The sequence below is a fragment of the Littorina saxatilis genome, linkage group LG2 (assembly GCF_037325665.1).
Source record: "Littorina saxatilis isolate snail1 linkage group LG2, US_GU_Lsax_2.0, whole genome shotgun sequence".
In the NCBI taxonomy this organism is placed as follows: Eukaryota; Metazoa; Mollusca; class Gastropoda; order Littorinimorpha; family Littorinidae; genus Littorina; species Littorina saxatilis.
The window spans coordinates 52,309,369-52,328,690 of NC_090246.1; the positions used below are offsets into that span (position 1 = coordinate 52,309,369).

The following is a 19,322-nucleotide window of genomic DNA, read 5'->3' on the forward strand; positions in this document are numbered from 1 at the left end:
GTTACGAGGTTTTAATCGGACAAGGACGATAATTATGTGACATGTTGGTGTTGTGTGTGCAGTCCTGTGAAGGACACTGTGGTGACGAACGACCGATGGGGCAGTGATACAAACTGCAAACATGGTGGATTCTTTACTTGTAATGACAAATACAACCCAGGTCAGAGCTTCTTTTTTTCTTTCATTTAAAAAAACAAACTTTTGCTTCAATAAAGTGTTTGTTTTTGTAAAGAAAAATCAACGAACTGTGTGCGAGCATGTGTGAGTGAGTGAATGTGAGGGAGAGAGAGGGTGTGTGTGATAGTGCTAGCTATTACAATGGAAGACCTCCACAAATCTGAAAATACTGATGAGGTCTTAAAAAAAGGAGGGTCGTCTTAAAAACGGAGGTGAATATACAGAGGTTATGAATGGAAAATGGAAATATTCAAGTCTCAAAAATGGGGAAGTCTTAAATTGGGTTAAAGGGGGTGGGGATCCACTGTATTACATCCAGTATTTCTGTAAAAGTACGAATTCTTGCACTTTCAAAAAAAAAAAAGTCAAATCAAGCCTTGATCACTGTGATTGTATCATATTTGTCTGCAAAAAACTGCTCAAATGAAATACTAAACGGTCTGACTTGTGACCAGTTGTCGATTTTATCTCCAATACTTTTGGGAATTTTTTTGGCTAAGTACCAGAAATGTCTGTTTAATGGGATACAGTGGACGCCGCTTAATAAAACCGCGGTTAATAGAGCCAGCCGCTTATAAAAGCCGATTTCAGACGGTCCGGATTTATCACTATATCTTATGTATTAGAAAAAGCCGGTTAATAAAACCAACCCGCCGCTTATTAAAGCCAGTTTTCTCAGAGAAATCACGTAGTTTGTGACTAAAACTCACATTATCTTGTTCTGATGTGGAAGACGACCAACAAACAAACACTCATAAAATCGTTCTTCTCTGCCGAGTAATGATTCGTGACGGTGACAGTGAAATTATTGATGTACCGAAGTGATCAAAGTACACGTACATGTACATAATTAAAACAAAAGTTCAACATCCTTCGTGAAGTTTTGTTTAGATTCAAACAAGTGTAAATGACGAAAGAGAAGATTTTTTTTTTCGAAAATGACGTAATCCTGGACCGCCGGTTAATAAATCCGCCGCTTATTAAAGCCATTTTTTGTCGGTCCAGAAGTGGCTTTATTAAGCGGCGACCACTGTACCTGTCAGAGGATGTATGTATATCACTGTGTGAATGTTATGGGATACCAGTCTACAATGAAAACAATAGTATTTCATTGTTCCCTTTCTTAATTTCTATGGTTTCATTCTTGGTGTTGTTTGTGTGTTAGGGACTGTCCAGAAGCACAAGTTTGAAGACGCTACCATAATGGACAAGTACGGATGGAGCTACCGCGACCAAGTGAAGGCAAGCGACATTAACACCATGGATGAACTTACACAGCTGCTGGCTGAAGTTGTCAGGTTGGTCATTTTCGATGATGAAAATTACAAGTTCTATTTAACTTACCATTAATATCTCAAGTGCTGAGAGATTTGTTCCTCATAGTTGACAAAGTTCGGAATAACCGTTGTCTGGGTTGTGAAAGAGTGAATACCCTTGATTTTAGTGAGACAAACAATTGACATGTGCTCGACATGACATGACGGGCGCTGTTGCGGGGTGGTAAGATGTCGGCCTCTTAATCGGAAGGTCGTGAGTTCGAATCCCGGCCGCGGCCGCCTGGTGGGTTAAGTGTGGAGATATGTCCGATCTCCCAGGTCAACTTATGTGCAGACCTGCTAGCGGCTTATCCCCCTTCGTGTGCACACGCAAGTACAAGACCAAGTGCGCACGAAAAAGATCCTGTAATCCATGTCAGAGTTCGGTGGGTTATAGAAACACAAAAATACCCAGCATGCTTCCTCGGTAAGCGGCGTAAAAACGGTCATACACGTAAAAATCCACTCGTGCAAAAACACGAGTGTACGTGGGAGTTTCCCCACGAACGCAGAAGAGACATGTGCTCTTTGTCCACATGTTTCAGACACACCCCTCATGACTGGCCCGTGGATTGTTTGTCTCAGTAAAATCAAGGGTATTCACTCTTTCAAAACCCATACAAACACGTCAGAATTATTTCCGGAATTCATCTATTCTCCCTCGCCAGTATCTTGTATTATGAGCCCTTTCTTCCCTTTGTTGAAATTTGACACATTTGTGCAATAATGAAGTTATGTTACACTCATTTTATCTGAACATAAACGCCAGAAAGGAAAATCTTCTGGATTGTATAGAGTGTTTGTTTATAATTGTCGTCCCACCTGCTTGAATCTTTGCTTATCTCTTTTTTTAACAGCGTGTACCCGATTTCTTTACCTTTGAGGATCTTGAATATATAGATATCTGTGTTTGGTATGTAGTTCTTCCTACAGTATCCAGTTAAAATGACGGTTCGTTTAAAGTTTATGTATGAGGGCAATCAGTTTGTCTAAATTAACCCAAACAATCATGCATTATTTGTTGTGCCTAATTTTCTTTTAAAGACTTACAGTTGTGATATAATATTAACTCTGCAGCTGTGGTGGAAATCTCCTCCTGAACGTCGGGCCCACCAAGGAAGGCCGCATTGCAGCCATCTTTGAAGAGCGTCTACGTCAGATGGGCCAGTGGCTGGGTGTGAATGGAGAGGCTATCTATGCCACAACTCCCTGGATCCGAGCCAATGATACTGTCACACCTGGTGTTTGGTAAGCAGTCGGCATGTTATTACTGAAGCCCGTCACCAGCTCTCCTGAAGTAGTGTTTTTGGGCTGTAACCCAGTTTCATGTGCCTTGCAAATGAGTGGCTTACTTGGTTTAAACAAAATTTTACTCAAAATACATGACATGAAACATTGAAAATATGACTAGGACACGTACTCAAGCACATGCTTTTTTTACGAAACAATACTTAATTACACACATGATGGTGGACATGACAGTAATAAACTAGAAGAATAAATTGTGGGGGGTGGGGAACTAAATCAAAACAGAGGAATCTACAGAGAGAGAAAATAGAAAACAGGGGTGGGGGTACAATGGAAGGGAGGGAGGGGGGGGGGAGATTATTCAGGAAACCACAAGGAGAGACTAGGACGAAAGCGTGTGGGAAGAGGACATTACTTCTGAGACATGCAGCTTGTAAAATCAAGTAAATATACATTTGTAAAAATATTTATGGTGGCTCACTTCTAGCTGGCTGCAGGATATCTTTTAAGAAAGTGTGTCCAGGTGTGTAGATATTTCCCTCAGCAACACAGTACATGAAAAGGTTATACATGTACTGTGCCATGGTACCTGTTCAGTCTGTGCTATGGATGGGGTTGTAGGGGCAATATCATTTAAACATTTTCTCAATATTTTATGGTGCCAGCTGTTGTTGAAATACAGGGGTTTTCTTAACAGGTATTTTGTGTTGGTTAGGGCATGAGTAGGGGAGAGAACCGAACTGTTAAGTTGTTTATGCTTCATTCACAATAACAGTTGCTACGTTTTGAAATCTGCCTCAATGACACATGATTTATATCAATACACAGAGCTTTGAGCAGAAAAAGCCTTGTGCATTCAGAGATACACAGAAAAACCGTGCCCATTCAACTTATTAGATTATTAAGTGGGATGGGGTTGCAGAGAGGGTGTCAGATTATTGATTGATTGTAAATGTGAATATAGACCAGAGCAAACAAGCTTACAGATTCATGCAGGGGGGAAAAACACCCCTACAGGTGAATTAAATTACATATTCTTACTCCGAGTCACATATTTAGCATTGACGCAGTCGAGATGCTAGGTAGACTGAAAAAACGCTATCCCGTCTATAGTATAAGGGAAGCAACCCAAGCAAAAAAGTAGCAAGCTTGCTACCCTGGGTTGCCTCCCGTAGCGTGCATCACGCCACAGCTCTCGTACCCAATACGAGACACCCTCATTCGACATCTTTCAGCCAGAGAGACAGGTCGTGCTTGATTTCGCTCCTAGGCTGTTGTTTGCTGTCTGCTTGACACCCACCAGCCTCGGCTCCCCGTCTGCTCATAGCTGTTTCTAGCGGTGAGATTGTTCCATTTTGTTGTTGTTTGCTTTGCCATTCTGCTGAGAATTTTCTCGTCCGCGGACTTGTGAATTTTGCTCGGTAGTTTGTTGCTGTGGCCGCCATTTTGGTCGCCATTTTTCGCTTACACGTGGTGTATTTTGCTGGTTAGTTTGGGTCCGTGCTCGGACTTTTAGCGTTGACCAGTAGCACTTTTACCTGCTTGTAACTTGTACTTTGTGCTAGTTTATTCTGCTGAAGTTTTAACGTCCTAGAGACTTGTGTATTTTCAGTAGTTTGTTTTCTCGCGTGACAGCATGTCTGATAGTGAGAAAAAAGCGAGCAGCTAAGGCCGAGAGTAAGGGCAAAGGCCCTGGCAAACCTAAGCCCTCGGCTTCTACTTCTTCGGCTAGGAACCCCACGGTTCACGTTTCTGACCCGAAGACTAACTTCGTTTTTTCGGTGCCCATTTCGGCGCCGGAGGAAACTTCGTCTGGCTCGCGGGCGGCGGGCATTACCGCTACCACGTCTGTGGCTAGCCTTTTGTCCTCTTTGCTTCCAGAAATTGAGATGGCGTGGACGGACCTTGTTTCCAGCTCTGCCTCCCTCCCGGGGGTGTGCGACTCTCGGTCGTTGGCTTCCTGTGTTCCTGTTGTTTCCGGATCACCTGTCCAGCCTGCTGGCTTCGGCGTTGGTGCTGGAGGCGGTGAACAGGGAGGCGTTTCTCTTCTCGGCCGGCGCTCGGTGGCTACCGCTTGCGGGAGTGCACCTGAGCAGGTCCCTTTTGGGATACGGTCGTCACAAGGTATGTGCTCGCAGCAGCCGTCCGCGGCAGCTGCACTTCCGGCTCCGGCCGGAAGTAGTGGTTCACTGGACAGCGGACAGACCATGGTCCCTGCCGGTTTGAGCTACGAATTACGTAAGCAGCCGTCCGCGGCAGCTTCCCTTCCGGCTCCGGCCGGAAGTAGTGGTTCACTGGACAGCGGACAGACCATGGTCCCTGCCGGTTTGAGCTACGAATTACGTAAGCAGCCGTCCGCGGCAGCTTCCCTTCCGGCTCCGGCCGGAAGTAGTGGTTCACTGGACAGCGGACAGACCATGGTCCCTGCCGGTTTGAGCTACGAATTACGTAAGCAGCCGTCCGCGGCAGCTTCGCTTCCGGCTCCGGCCGGAAGTGTTGGTTCACTGGTTCGCGGACAGCCCATGGTCCCTTCCGGTTCGAGCCTTGCCCTGCTACAGCAGCCGTTTCCGGCAGCTGCTCTTCCTGCCTGGGCAGGAAATGTAGGTCAAACGGGTCGTGCACAGTCATCTGTCACTTCCGGTTCTGGCCTAGGGCTTCCGGGTTGTGGCTTGCAGACTCCTCAGCACCAGCTATGGCATAGTTCTGCTGTTGCGTCTGCACTCCCTGCTCCTCCCGGCTTTTCCGGTTCGGTTCCCGCTGCTTCCGTTGTGTCGCCGGTGAATTTCGAATACGGTGGTTCTCCTGGGCATACAGGCTTTTTGCCTCTGTTGGGACAGCAGCAGCCACCCACTTCGGTGGTGGCCGCTAGCTCCTCTCTTCAGCTGCCTTCGGTCGTTGGTGACTCTCATCTTCCTCTTAGTCAGGGGTGAGAGTTTCATCGATGGCCAGCAGGATGGGCGTTCGGCTTACGGCCTTCCCTCGCAGCGTCATTTGTCGGGTTCTTTTGGCTATGAGCCGTCCCCTTCAGGTGGCGTTTCGGACTTCGGGTCCGGGTACGAGGAGCAGCTGCCTTCGGCGGCTCTGGCCAGCTTCCGAATTTACGTCAGCAGTCGTTCGCGGCAGCCGCTTCCAGCTCCGGCCGGAAGTAGAGGTTCACTTGCTAGTGCACAGACTACTGTCACGTCTGGTTCGAGCCTTGTCCTATGACAGCGGTCGCCCGCGACAGCTGTTCTTCCGGTTCCGACCGGAAGTGTAGGGTCACTGGCTAGTGCACAGGCTACTGTCACGTCCGGTTTGAGCCTTGCCTTACGTCGGCAGTCGTACGCGACAGCGGCACTTCCGGTTCACGGAAGTAGTGCCTCGTTGGAACGTGGACAAATAATGATCCCATCCGGCTTAAGCTGCGCTATACGTAAGCAGTCGTCCGCGACAGCTTCTCTTCCGGCTCCGGCCGGAAATGTTAGTTCATCGGTGTGTGGGCAGCCCATGGCCCTTTCCGGTTTGAGCTTTGCCCTTTGCACGGCAGCCATTTCCGGCAGCTTCGCTTCCGGCCTTGGCAGGAGGGTAGGTCAAGCGGGTAGTGCACAGGTTACTGTCACTTCCGGTTCTGGCCTACGGCCTACCTTTGGGTTCCGAGCTTCAGCTCGTAGGTGGCTCAGCACCAGCTCTGGCATAGCGCTGCTGTTGCTGCCGCACTTCCGGCTCCTCCCGGATTTTCCGGTTCAGTTCCCGCTGCTTCCGTTTGGTCGCCGGTGAATTTCGAACAAGGCTTGCCCTATGGGCATACAGGCTTCTTGCCTCTGTTGGGACAGCAGCATCCACACACTCAGGTGGTGGCCGCTAGCTCCTCTCTCCCACTTTCCTTGGTTTTTGGTCCCTCTCATCCTCCTCTCAGTTAGGGAATGAGCACAATCGATTGCCAACAGGAAGGACTTCGGTTGGCAAAGAGGAAGCAGCTACTTCTGGTTTGAAGAATCGCCCTTAGTAGCTTTTCGCCTTTTTGCCTTTTCGCCGAGCCCCCCTCTTCGACAGGGGGTGGCCTCCGGCGTCGGTTTCGTTGCTGGTTCCTCAGGGTTCTGCTTCGGAGCTGGCATCGGAATACCTTGCCGCTCCTGCGCAGGCTTCCTCCTTCGTGCCCTTAGCGGACCAGAGGAAGTTGCCTTGGCCAAGGTCGTCTCGTCGCCGCCTGTTGGCCTTTCCCCGTCCGCGTGCACCGTTTCCGGTCACGCCGGAACTTCTTTCGCTTCTTACGAAGCCGTTGAGGAAGGATTCGGTTCTGCCGTTCTATGGGCAGAATCTCCTATTCTCCGAGGAAGGGGGCTGACAACTTTCGGAACTCAGTTCCATTTCCGAGGCTCTCCTGCGGGCGCTTCCTTGCGCTCTGGCAGATTCCTTGGCGCCCTTTCCCCTTAGTAAAGGGCAGGACGCGGAGGAAGTGTCTCACTCCTCTCCACACTTACAAGGGTGAACGAGGCACAGATGAGGCTGTCCTCTCTGCACTATTCCCATGCGGTCTCGTGCGGAAGGGACTTGTTTCTTGCCCACTCCCGGTTTTCTGAGGAGTCGACAAGGAACATTCTCAGTTCGTCATCCTTGGTGGACGGTCTCTCTCCGGCAGCCTGGCCTCTCATGCCAGAAGCAGGGGATTGAGACCAACAGAGAACAGCGGTTCCCTTCTTTTGAGCTTCAATTTGAAAGCAGCAAAAGCAGGCCGCTCCTAAGCAGGCTATACCTAAGCGGACTCAGCCTAAGCGGCCTACGTCCTCAGCTCAGGTGAGATTGTTTCTTTCACAGCCGTCATAGGTACGCTGGGTTTTTGAAACAACAGCCGGCCTTAGGGCTTCGGGGTGTTAGCCTCGGCGGGAGCAACAGCCATTTCATCCGTTGGAGGTGGTGGTTGTTGCTTTCCTTGTGCTTGTGGCTTCGGGCTTCGACATTCTTTCTCTTTCCCAGCGTATGGGTGCTGAGAGGTCGATTTCCGTTTAAAAGGGGGTTTCTGCCTTTGGGCTTCCCCGTTTTCTCTTGCCATGAGCTTCTGGACTCGGTCCAGGTTTGTCTTTCGCCGAGTCTGACTTTGTCTTTCTCTAGCGATCAGACGCGTTCTGGTGTTTCGTCCAAACTTAAGGTTCACTTGAGTTGGCCTCGGAAGTAACATTCAGATTTTCCTGAGGGTGCATTATCTGGGCATTGCATGTTTGAGAAGTCATTCTTGGCTTGTCACTTTTTCTCAGGTTTTTTGGCTACTCCTCCCCTTTTTGGGCAGAGGTCTAGCTAATGTTCCAGTTTTCTCGGTGCTGGCCTCTAGGCCAGCATCTTTTTCGGCGGCCGAAACTTTTGGTTTCTTACTGTGCCTGTGTACTTTGAGTACTTTGGTGCAATGGCCGGCCTACGGGCAGCAAGGCTCTCGGCCTTAGCCTGTGTTATAGTCTCCTGCCTGTCGTGTTGCGACTTTGGCAATTGGTTCCTGTGACTGCGGATTTCGTCTCTTCCTCTTCTCCATCATGCTTGCATGATGTGAGTTGGGACGATTTCTGCTGGGTTGGGCTTCCGGCCTGGTCACCCCTTTTTCACTTGCAACTATGACTATTACTGAGAACTCTGGTCTCGGGAGGCTGACGGCTGGTTCGCTCTGCGGGTCCGCATTTGCGGTGCTTATGCACTACCTTAGGTCGCTTCGTCCCCTTTTTTACCCCTCTCTCTGCTTTCGCAGGGATGGGCAGGGGACGACCGGTGACCGTCTCCCTTGAGTTTTGCTCATTGAGTTGGACCCTGGTACTTGATACTCAGGCGTCTCTCTCTTTCCGGTTTGGAGTTTGGTCACTCTTCCGGAGCTGACTGTTCTCTCAACGGCCTTTTGGGCCTCACTCCATCCCAAAGTTTTCTTACTTTGGCATGGTTGCCTTATGGTCTCCGTGAGGGTCGGTCCTTTTCAGGGCTTAGCCGGCAACCTTACGCACGGATCTTTTCCAGGCCATTAGCATTTCCTTCCATTTAAGGGGGGGGGGGGGGCAGCTTGTCCTTCCCTCTACTTGGTCGGGTTTATCCAAGACTGGGGTCCTTTTCCGGACTGTTTTACGGTTCAGAAGATTGGAAGAAGTGCTGGGCACAGCTTACTGGCTCTCTGAGGTCGTCTTTCGCATTTCTTGCCTGAGAGACATCTCGGCTGTCAATCAGGGTGGTTCTCGGTCCGTTTCTGTCCTTTGGCAGTGGGCCAGTTCCTGGCAAGGGTTTAGAGTGAGTCAGTGGTTGCTTTCTCACGGGATCCTTTCCTGACTTTTGGCAGTGGGCCAGTTTCTTGGCAAGGGATTTTCTTGCCCTCCGCCTTGTCATAGCTTATGCTATCTTTCTCCTCGGCTCGGCCCGAGCCCATTTCCAGGGCCTGGGCCTCCTCCTTGGCCTGTTTGGCCTATGGGGTTTGGATGATGTCCTGCGCACAGCTTCTGGCGCTAGGATTTTGTCTTATCAGGTTCTGCAGACATTGCTGCCCTCTGTCAGGATGGGTCTCGGCCTATTCCTTCCTTGGCGGCAGCTGGCTTTTGTCTCTCCAGAACTTTAGAGTGAGTTTGAACTTTTTGATCTTACCCACCACCTTGTTGGAGTTATCTGCTAAATATGTGACTCGGAGTAAGAATATGTAATTTAATCGAAAATTTTTAATTAAATTTTCATTTGATTAATATACTTACCCGAGTCACATAGGTAATTCCCTCCCACCTTCCCCGCTTTTAGTTTCTTTGTATTCTAGAAGTCGAATGAGGGTGTCTCGTATTGGGTACGAGAGCTGTGGCGTGATGCACGCTACGGGAGGCAACCCAGGGTAGCAAGCTTGCTACTTTTTTGCTTGGGTTGCTTCCCTTATACTATAGACGGGATAGCGTTTTTTCAGTCTACCTAGCATCTCGACTGCGTCAATGCTAAATATGTGACTCGGGTAAGTATATTAATCAAATGAAAATTTAATTAAAAATTTTCGATTTGCTGCAATGACCTGCATTTGCGTCTTAGACCACAAAAAAGACTCTGCTGTCTAGAGGTAAACTACTCACCTGCACAGTCAATCCGAGATGGTGTTCCCTTTTGTCACATAGTTCACTCTTTCTAATAGCATCAATGACTACTTGATCGTATTGAATCACACTTTGGAGACCTGGACTGGTGATTTCCACTCTGTGCTTACAGATATGGAGTATGAAAGTCATTTGTTCATTCCAAAGTGCATCTTATTATTTTCTCAAGTACCAGGAGACCAGTTAGGCATTGCTCTCACTTACTGTTGTTGTCTATGTTTAAAGCATTTGCATGCATTTGTTTCCTGAATCTTATTTTCAAAATGTGTACAAGCCTTCCGTGGAACAGGGATAATAAGTTAAGCGTCTCTACCGAATGAAAACTTTTGCCTTACACAGAGGTCCCCAGACTTATGTCGAGACACCACTTATGACATATTTACACATATACACACAACGTCCATCCTCATACCGCACAATCTAAGACTTAACTCTGGTAGTAACAGTTCCAATATTTATTGAACTGGTATGTACCCATGTGTATCCACACATCAACAAACTCCCCTGACTGGGGTTCAAAATTCCACTAGCAACAAACTTGCTGCTCAGGGCCGGACTACCGGGGGGGTTATGGGGGTTGCGCAACCCCCCCCCCCCTAGCCTAAACATGTACCTTACTTATTTAATTTTTTTTTTATTATTGCTTATTTTATGCCGTTTCATGCAAGGAGCGACCATTTTCCTATCTCAGAATATGACCTACCCGTCAGCTTCAGGGGGCTTCGCCCCCTGACCCCCACAACGAGGGGGGGGGGGGGTGGGTTCTAGGGTTTCCGGACCCCCCCCCCCCCCCCCAGCCAAAAAATAAAAATATTGAATGAGGTATGCATTTCTTTATTTTACATTGAGTTTCAATTTTTGGGGTATTAATCAGTGACAAAATCTGCTGCCTGAAACTGGTAATGATCATCCTCAGAATGCACCAGATTGCACCATTTTGCATCCTTTTTTTTTAAATTTTCCGGGGGGGCATGCCCCCGGACCCCCCTAGCAAGCTAGGCGCTTCGCGCCGTCGGCTCGGCGCTTCGCGCCTTCACACCCATATCTTCACAATATACTTTTGAAAAAAACCAGTCATAAAATGAACTGATCCGCCCCTGCCGCCAGGGGGGACATCCCCCTGGGCCACCACTGGCAACCCCCCCCCCCTCCTCTTCGCCTCGTCCGGCCCTGCTGCTGTACATTCTTCTTTAAGCAAAAAACCCTGACCCGGGTAAAATGTCTATACATGTACACCCAAACATTTAGCTGTTCTCTTACTCTAAAGCACAATTCCTCTGACACAGATACAGAGGTTCAAAAACAAAACATATTGCTGTTCTATCAGATTATTACTTTTTGGCATAATCGGGCGCAGAGTGGGGAGATAGACATAACCACAGGCAGTAATTATCCACTTTTGTAAAATCATAATTTAGAAATGCACCCCCTCCGCTTCTCTGTATCCAATTGCCCTCATCTGTACCAGCAAATCAGCAGGCCCCTGGCTGACGTCTCAGCTCTGTTTTGCCCATTACGTACCATACCTGCAGAAGTAATCTGGTGGTGTACACCAACCAAATCACTCTGTTTAGCACGCCAACCCCTGGCTCTCACAGGGTGAGAAAGACTAGCAATGGATACAGGTCGGTAATGGTGCAGCCACAGGACCCTCCTCCACTGAACCAGACCACAACAACATGGCCTTTTGTAAGGGCTCAATCCTGGGAGGATCCTGCAGATATCCTTAAAGTTACAGAATAGTGTGTGCTTCCAAGCCGAATTACTTTCGCCTGTGGCCATGTCTATCTTATGCCCCCACAAAGCACCGTAACACAACAGTAATGCAAAAACACATGCTATAAAAATTGTTATGGGCATGTCCAAAAAATTAGCTCTCTCAACGCTTGAAATTAAAACACAAATTTCTTTATTTCGGTACGCTGGCTTTGTTGTAGAATGTTCATATGTTCATAATCAATATTTTATTTTCCTCACTGAGTTATGTCCCTTGTTTAGCAGTCATATTGTTTAAGAGGATTTCACTGTGCATGAAGTGACGTTTTTGGTCACTTTTTTTATATTCGGGTTCAGTACAATCCAATTTTTTTGTTGTAATTTCAGTAATCATCATATCACATGAGACTGACATTGATGTATACTGTGATATAAGTCGGCAGTTGTTGAAACTCTTTGTAGCCAAAATATTAAAGAATGCAACTCACCCCCCTAAATGGCCTCGTCCGTGACATTTTGGATACAAAAATTCATGTACTGATTGCATTTCGTTTTATACAGAAATTTTACTTGAGATTATCTTCAAGCTTTTCGAAAGGCACTATTTGTCGCTTTTATTTAATTTGCCAGACATACAGTTGCTGACTTAATTGTGTCACGGACGAGGCACTTTTTGATGTGTTATAGCGGTATTTGCCTTCCTTTTGTCTCCCTGTCTTTGCGCGTGCTTCATCAGAAATCAGTCAGCTGATTAATTTAGACCTATTCTTAGACTCACACCCCACGTTCTCAAAGAACTCGCTAAGGAAGTGGCCCCCATCCTAACCTCCATCTTCTCCTCATCTCTACACTCCGGACAAGTCCCCTCTGACTGGAAAATAGCCACAGTTGCCCCCGTCTTCAAGAAGGGTGAGCATTACAAGCCCTCCAACTACCGCCCCATCTCGCTCACCTGTATCTGCTCAAAACTCTTGGAACACATCTTAGTGAGTGGCATCATGAACCACCTCGAAACCAAGAACATCCTGACCGGTCAACAGCACGGCTTCCGTAAACACCGCTCGTGCGAGACACAATTACTCGAGTTCATCGAAGAAGTCTCTACAGCCATGGAACGTGGTACTACAACGGAGGCAGTGGTGTTAGACTTTGCCAAAGCTCTCGACCGTGTAAACCACAGTCTGCTCTGCCACAAGCTCTACCACTACGGCATACGAGGAAAGACCAACAGCCTCATCGCAAACTTCCTCAGCGGCCGCACGCAGTCAGTCGTGGTGGATGGTGCGCAATCCAGCTTTGTCAAAGTGAAGACCGGAGTCCCCCAGGGCTCTGTCCTAGGGCCCTGCCTCTTCCTCTGCTACATCAATGACCTCCCCTCCAAGATATCTTCCCCTTCAAGACTCTTTGCTGATGACACAGCCGTCTACAGGTTCATCACCTGCGCAGAAGACCCAGCCAAGCTTCAGGAGGACCTCCAACGCCTAGAACAATGGGAAAAAGAATGGGACATGGCCTTCCACCCAGACACGTGCTGTGTGCTGCCCTTCACCCGAAGCCATTCTCCCCCTCTCTCCAACTACACCCTCCACGGCCAGACGTTGGAGAGAGTCACCTCCACCAAGTATCTTGGGGTCATTCTAGACACTAAACTTGACTTCACCCAGCACATCGAGAACATCGATCTGTGCCAAGGCCAACAAGACGCTGGGCTTCCTGAGAAGAAACCTGAAGGTATGCTCCAGCCTCACCAAAATGATGGCCTACAAGACAATGGTCCGCCCTATTCTTGAGTACGCCTGCACAGTATGGGACCCACACTCCGACAGGCTCATCACAACCCTTGAGAAGGTCCAGCGCAGAGCAGCCAGATTTGTCACAAACCGCTACCATAACACCTCTAGTGTCACAGATATGCTGACGCTACTCGAGTGGCCTACGCTACAACAACGACGTCGCTGCGCCAGACTCGCTATGCTCCACAAGATCCTCAACGATCAAGCCTGCGTCTCCTGCGTCGGCCTCAAGCGGCAACCTCAAAGTGGACGTCGCAGCAACCACAGCCAACAGCTGGGAATAATCCCGTGCCGCACAGACTACAGAAAGTTTTCTTTCTTCCCGAGGACCACTGTCGACTGGAACTCCCTCCCATCAGATGTTGTCGAGGCCCCCTCCTATAATGCCTTCTGCTTGAGGGCAATGAGGGCCATACAGGCACAGTAACCGCCCTCCCCCTGCCCCACCTCTTTTTTTTATTTTTTTATTTTATTTTTATTTTTGACTCACATGCGAAGCAAAAGTGAGTCTATGTACTCACCCGAGTCGTCCGTCCGTCCGTCCGTCCGTCCGTCCGGACGTCCGTCCGTCCGGCCGTCCGGAAAACTTTAACGTTGGATATTTCTTGGACACTATTCAGTCTATCAGTACCAAATTTGGCAAGATGGTGTATGATGACAAGGCCCCAAAAAACATACATAGCATCTTGACCTTGCTTCAAGGTCAAGGTCGCAGGGGCCATAAATGTTGCCTAAAAAACAGCTATTGTTCACATTTTCCCCATTTTCTCTGAAGTTTTTGAGATTGAATACCTCACCTATATATGATATATAGAGCAAAGTAAGCCCCATCTTTTGATACCAGTTTGGTTTACCTTGCTTCAAGGTCAAGGTCACAGGAGCTCTTCAAAGTTGGATTGTATACATATTTTGAAGTGACCTTGACCCTGAACTATGGAAGATAACTGTTTCAAACTTAAAAATTATGTGGGGCACATGTTATGCTTTCATCATGAGACACATTTGGTCACATATGATCAAGGTCAAGGTCACTTTGACCCTTATGAAATGTGACCAAAATAAGGTAGTGAACCACTAAAAGTGACCATATCTCATGGTAGAAAGAGCCAATAAGCACCATTGTACTTCCTATGTCTTGAATGAACAGCTTTGTGTTGCATGACCTTGGATGACCTTCACCTTGGGTCAAGGTCACATTGTATTTTGGTAGGAAAAATGTCTAAAGCAGTTCTTAGTGTATGATGTCATTACTAGGTTTAGTTATTTGACCTTGACCCTGAAGGTCAAGGTCATGTAAAGGTCAAGGTCAAGCATGTGAGTCGTATGGGCTTTGCCCTTCTTGTTTTTTTTTATTTTAATCTTTGTTAAGGACACACACTTGCACTTCACCAACATGTTAATAATGGTCAATTCATTGATCGCTGAACATTATTGGAAGAAGAAGAAGAAGACTGAGACATGTCATGTTGCAGTGAAATACACAAGTAAAATGCTTTCGGGGCAGCCAATAACGGTGGTCCAGGCGACAGGTAAAACTGTAACATTCGGGAAAGCAACCAAACCAATGATGTACGTCGGGTACATTCACCAGCTAAAACATTATGTGTCCATTCAACCTGCAAGACGCCGAAACAGTCGTTGCCGTTGAAAGCCCTCGAACGAGTACCATTGGAGCCTGCACAACAATACTCACCTGCGATTACTTGACGCATCTACCGACTACGCTGTCGCTCACAGTGGCAGTGCCAATTACGCTGTTTTTAGGGGGGAGGGGGAAGAAGTGAGCCGTGTCGCTGATTGGTTACCGATTCGGTAAAGGTGGTAAAGACAAGTCTGACACTAGTCAATAATTGGAAGCAATCTTAACGGAAACTGGCTTATTTATTGGGCATTTAGTGTGTTCCGTCGAAGCTTCGTGCTCATTTGTTACCTCATGTTATTATGACTTTGTTGCCGCTTTCTCTGTCCCTCAGTGTCAATATTTTGACATGCCAATGAATGTGCTGTTTTGGAGGGGGGGAGAGGGGGGGAGGGGGGTGACGAAGTTAGCTACGCTGTCGCCCTGTCGCTGATTTGTAACAGATTCGGCAACGGTGGAAAAGACAAGTTAGTTTGACTTTACATTGTAATTGGAAACAATCTTTACTTTGCCTTTTCAGAAACTGACTTTTAATTGGCATTTTAACCATTTACTGTGGAAGCTGCATGCTCAGTTGTTATCTCATGTTGGAGGGAAATTAACAATCCTGAAGTTAAATAAAAGCAACTTGCCGAAATTCTGTTAAATAAACAGCATCGTTTGTCTTTTAACCTTTGACAAGTGTTTTGTTTTATTTATATGCGAGAAAAAACCCGTTGGTGCAACAAGTATTGTCCATATTTAGACAAACAGACACATGCTCAAACGCATGCAATCAAAACATATTTCATTCGAGCTCATAATTTTGATGCATTTCTTAATATACACTCTGTCACAATACCAATTTTCAACTTGATTGGATTAAAACTTTGGCTGGATAACTCTCCAACACAAATCTGAAAAAAATCAAGGTTCGAACATAGATCTGACCTTGACCTTTCATTTACAACCTTGAAACTTTGCACGACAGATTATATTACCCATATGTACCTATCCACCAAGTTTTGTTTTCAAATATTCATGGGCTCTTGAGGATCCTTCTGTATGCTTACTAAAGCTAACGGACAGACGTAACCCGGGCGGACGAACGAGCGAATGTAAACACTGACCCAAATTAATGATAGTCTCACATTGTGGGTGACTACTGAAAACGATATGTTGCTATAATAAAATTTGTTGATCTCCTGAAGACGTCACTACTATAGTGCATTTCGTACGTGCCTCGTCCGTGACGCGTACTGGCCTCGTCCGTGACAAATGTTCAAGCGTTTCTCCGAAATGTGATTTATTTTTTAACTTTTTGAATTATCTTTACCGAAAGAGCAATGCTTGCCATTAATGTTTCATCGCTATGAACGAAAACAGCGAACACAATTCGCAGAAATATCAACTTACTTCTTTGTGATTGAAAAATAGGACAGAATTTTGGCCTCGTCCGTGACGCACATCAAACATCGAAGAACTCGCCCACAAATTAAATATTTCTCTATTTCATACTTCACAGAGAACAACAGTCACAAGATGGATAATCCTCGATCATTGTCAACTTAATATAGTTGTTTTGTTGATTTCCACGTGCCTTTATGTTCGTCCGAATGCCTCGTCCGTGACGCTGGATATGCCCTTATGAGATTTGGCACCTGTGAATTAAGCGACTAAAATAGGATTACGTTAAGCAATCCTTAACCTATAGAAGGGTGGGTGGGTGGTTTAAAAGTGAAAGTGTAGGTGGAGCAAAAGCAAGGTGACTGGTATAGCTAGACAAATTGAACAAAACTGGAGCTGGAAAATTGTGCAACAAGTTCGGTGCTGGTGTAAACATCCCCGGTGTTTTGCTTCCAGACTAAGCTGTCTGAGAATAACCCAAATAGGTTGCACCCATTCGAGACCAAATGCTGACACAGTAGCATGCTGAATAGGAATAAACCAATTCAGAATACAGGAGTACATCGTTCGCCCGACATAACAACATTTAAGCTTGAGTCTTAAATGTCTTTACAGATTAATTTCTTTTAGCCAGCTTTAGCCTATTTTTCTTTCCCCTCCATGCAAGGTACACATCAAAGAAGTCGGACTCTGGTGACACTGATGTGTACGCCATCGTGCTTGACTGGCCGCAGAACGATACCCTTACGCTGGGTGTGCCTGGCATTGCGGCGGGTACCAAGGTCTCCATGCTGGGCTACAGCCGCCCAGTGTCCTTCACGCGCAACCCGCAGGGCCAGATGGTGGTCAACATGCCGGTCATTCCCTTCTACCAGATGCCCTGTGACTACGCCTGGGCTTTGAAGCTTCAGGGCCTGGCCAATGCCTGAGCAATGCTGTGTTCTTCTTTAATCCAAAAACAGAAAGGCTGCTAACGTTCCAAAATTCAGAATCAAAATACAAGAATGGTAGGCAATTGGAACGTTTAATAATAATAATAATAAAGTGTATTTATATTGCGCCTATCCCTTACAAAAAAACCAAAAATATTTGGCTCTAAGCGCATTACAACATGTGTAGGGACTTGGTACAATCAAGTCTGACAAATACAATAACACAATATACAGTCGGTCTCTTAGGTAAAACTGGGAAAAGCAGCTTCGTCATTTAAACACTGCTACTAAAAAAAATCCTCTAACAATGCATACTGCTTTACAATATGCATTTATGTATAAATATAGTTAAAGAACATCGAGTTAATAGGAATTAGAAAAGGTTCTTATGATAAAACTATCTAGCGAACGACGAAGAAGAAGAAGAATAAAACTATCAATGTCGATGTATAACAAGTCATTCAACGTAAATGACCAAAGAACAACAACAAAGCAATGATCTGACAAAGCACAATATATGTTTGTTTTGTCAATAATAAACATTCCAATTAACTACCATTCTTGTTTTTTGATGAACTGTGTTGTTCTTTGCCTAGCCGTTTTGAGTGTGGATAGTGTTTATCTGTGTGAAGAGTGTTTTGTCTTGGCTTGTCATTTGCATTGAAGTTTTAAGATGCAGCTATATTTTTATTTACTTTTTTTTAGTGGCAATTTTGAAGGAATTGGTGTTTAAAGGTACTTAATTCATTTACTGTTTTGCTGAATTTGCTTCTCTTGTGAGAATCAAATGACCTGATGTGTTTGTTCTGTGGTCAATGATGTGAACAGAATTATTACAATGCTTTTTTGCGGTGGTCTATATCAATGGCTGCTTTTTTTTTATAAATCAGTAAAAATTAGACAAATACAATAGATGACTACCAAAACATTTGTGTGTTTACAACTCATGTTTTATTAAAACTTGCAAATCATGCAAATTTTTGTAAATAAAATTATACAAAACTGGAAACACCAATTTGTTGTATTAATTTTAATACTTGTGATAAGTCTTTTTACATTTGTTCAAGTTTTGACAATGATTTCAGATAGATCAGCTAGGTGCTGTGTGTGTGTGCGTTTGTGTGTATATATATTCGTAGAAAACTACTGGACTGATGTTCATGAAACTTTACATACAGATTCTTCCATATGATACCCCCAACTAATTGTTTTATTTTTTCAATAGATGTCTTTGATGATGTGTTGTTTGGCTGTTTTGTTGAGGCAGCCCTGTGACACCCTCATTTTTCAACCAGATTGATTGAAATTTTGGTCAAGCAATCCGGTTGACTCTGTCCAGACTATAGGATTGCATTTCAGCTTGCAAGCTTAACGTTGTTAGCTATATATATATATAGTCAACTCTCGCCATCGCCGCACTACCACCCGCCCACTGATAAGACACTTACATGTCGAAACACGAGTCTGGTATTGGTAGTAAAACAATGGTCCTCCTCAGGACTAGATTTCACTGTGATACGTCCACCACAAAGTGATTTTGCTTTGAAATCTCAGTCCCCCCAGGAGGGTCTGATGCTCCCAATAGGCTATCTGTGACTGAAGGGATACTTCTCTCTCTCTCTCTCTCTCTCTCTCTCTCTCTCTCTCTCTCTCTCTCTCTCTCTCTCTCTCTCTCTCTCTCTCTCTCTCTCTCTCTCTCTCTCTTTTGCTTTGCTAATAGATTTTAACAAATCTCAGAAGAAAGTCTCACCTGACTTTCAATTGTTTATTTCACATCTTTGATTTTATATGTGACAGGGAGACTACCGTCGCCCTTCACAGCTCGCAAGGCAACACCTGTGGATTGTAGAGTTCTGTTTGTGATGGGGTCTGGCGGCTTTTGTCTCTCTGTATGTGCATGGATTCCTTTGCGAATGCATAACAGTTTTTATAGGGCTTAGAAATAAGCTCTAAAATTCTCAATCCTGTTTGATTGGACTTCGCCTCCAAAGGTGATTGTGGTGTTTCGGCACTCGGTTACATATATATATATATGATATATACTGAAC

General features: G+C 45.9%; 1 protein-coding gene across 1 annotated transcript in view; it reads left to right on the forward strand.

Moving 5' to 3' along the window:
• The window catches only part of LOC138959196 (alpha-L-fucosidase-like), a 32,522-nt gene extending 14,239 nt beyond the window's left edge, over positions 1-18,283 (forward strand). Inside the window, exons 6-9 of the mRNA XM_070330596.1 lie at positions 63-160; positions 1,343-1,475; positions 2,571-2,741; positions 17,010-18,283. Of these exons, the coding sequence (XP_070186697.1) occupies positions 63-160; positions 1,343-1,475; positions 2,571-2,741; positions 17,010-17,271 (664 nt within the window). The 3' untranslated portion in view covers positions 17,272-18,283. The remainder of the gene's footprint in view (positions 1-62; positions 161-1,342; positions 1,476-2,570; positions 2,742-17,009) is intronic.
• Positions 18,284-19,322: the final 1,039 nt, after the last annotated feature.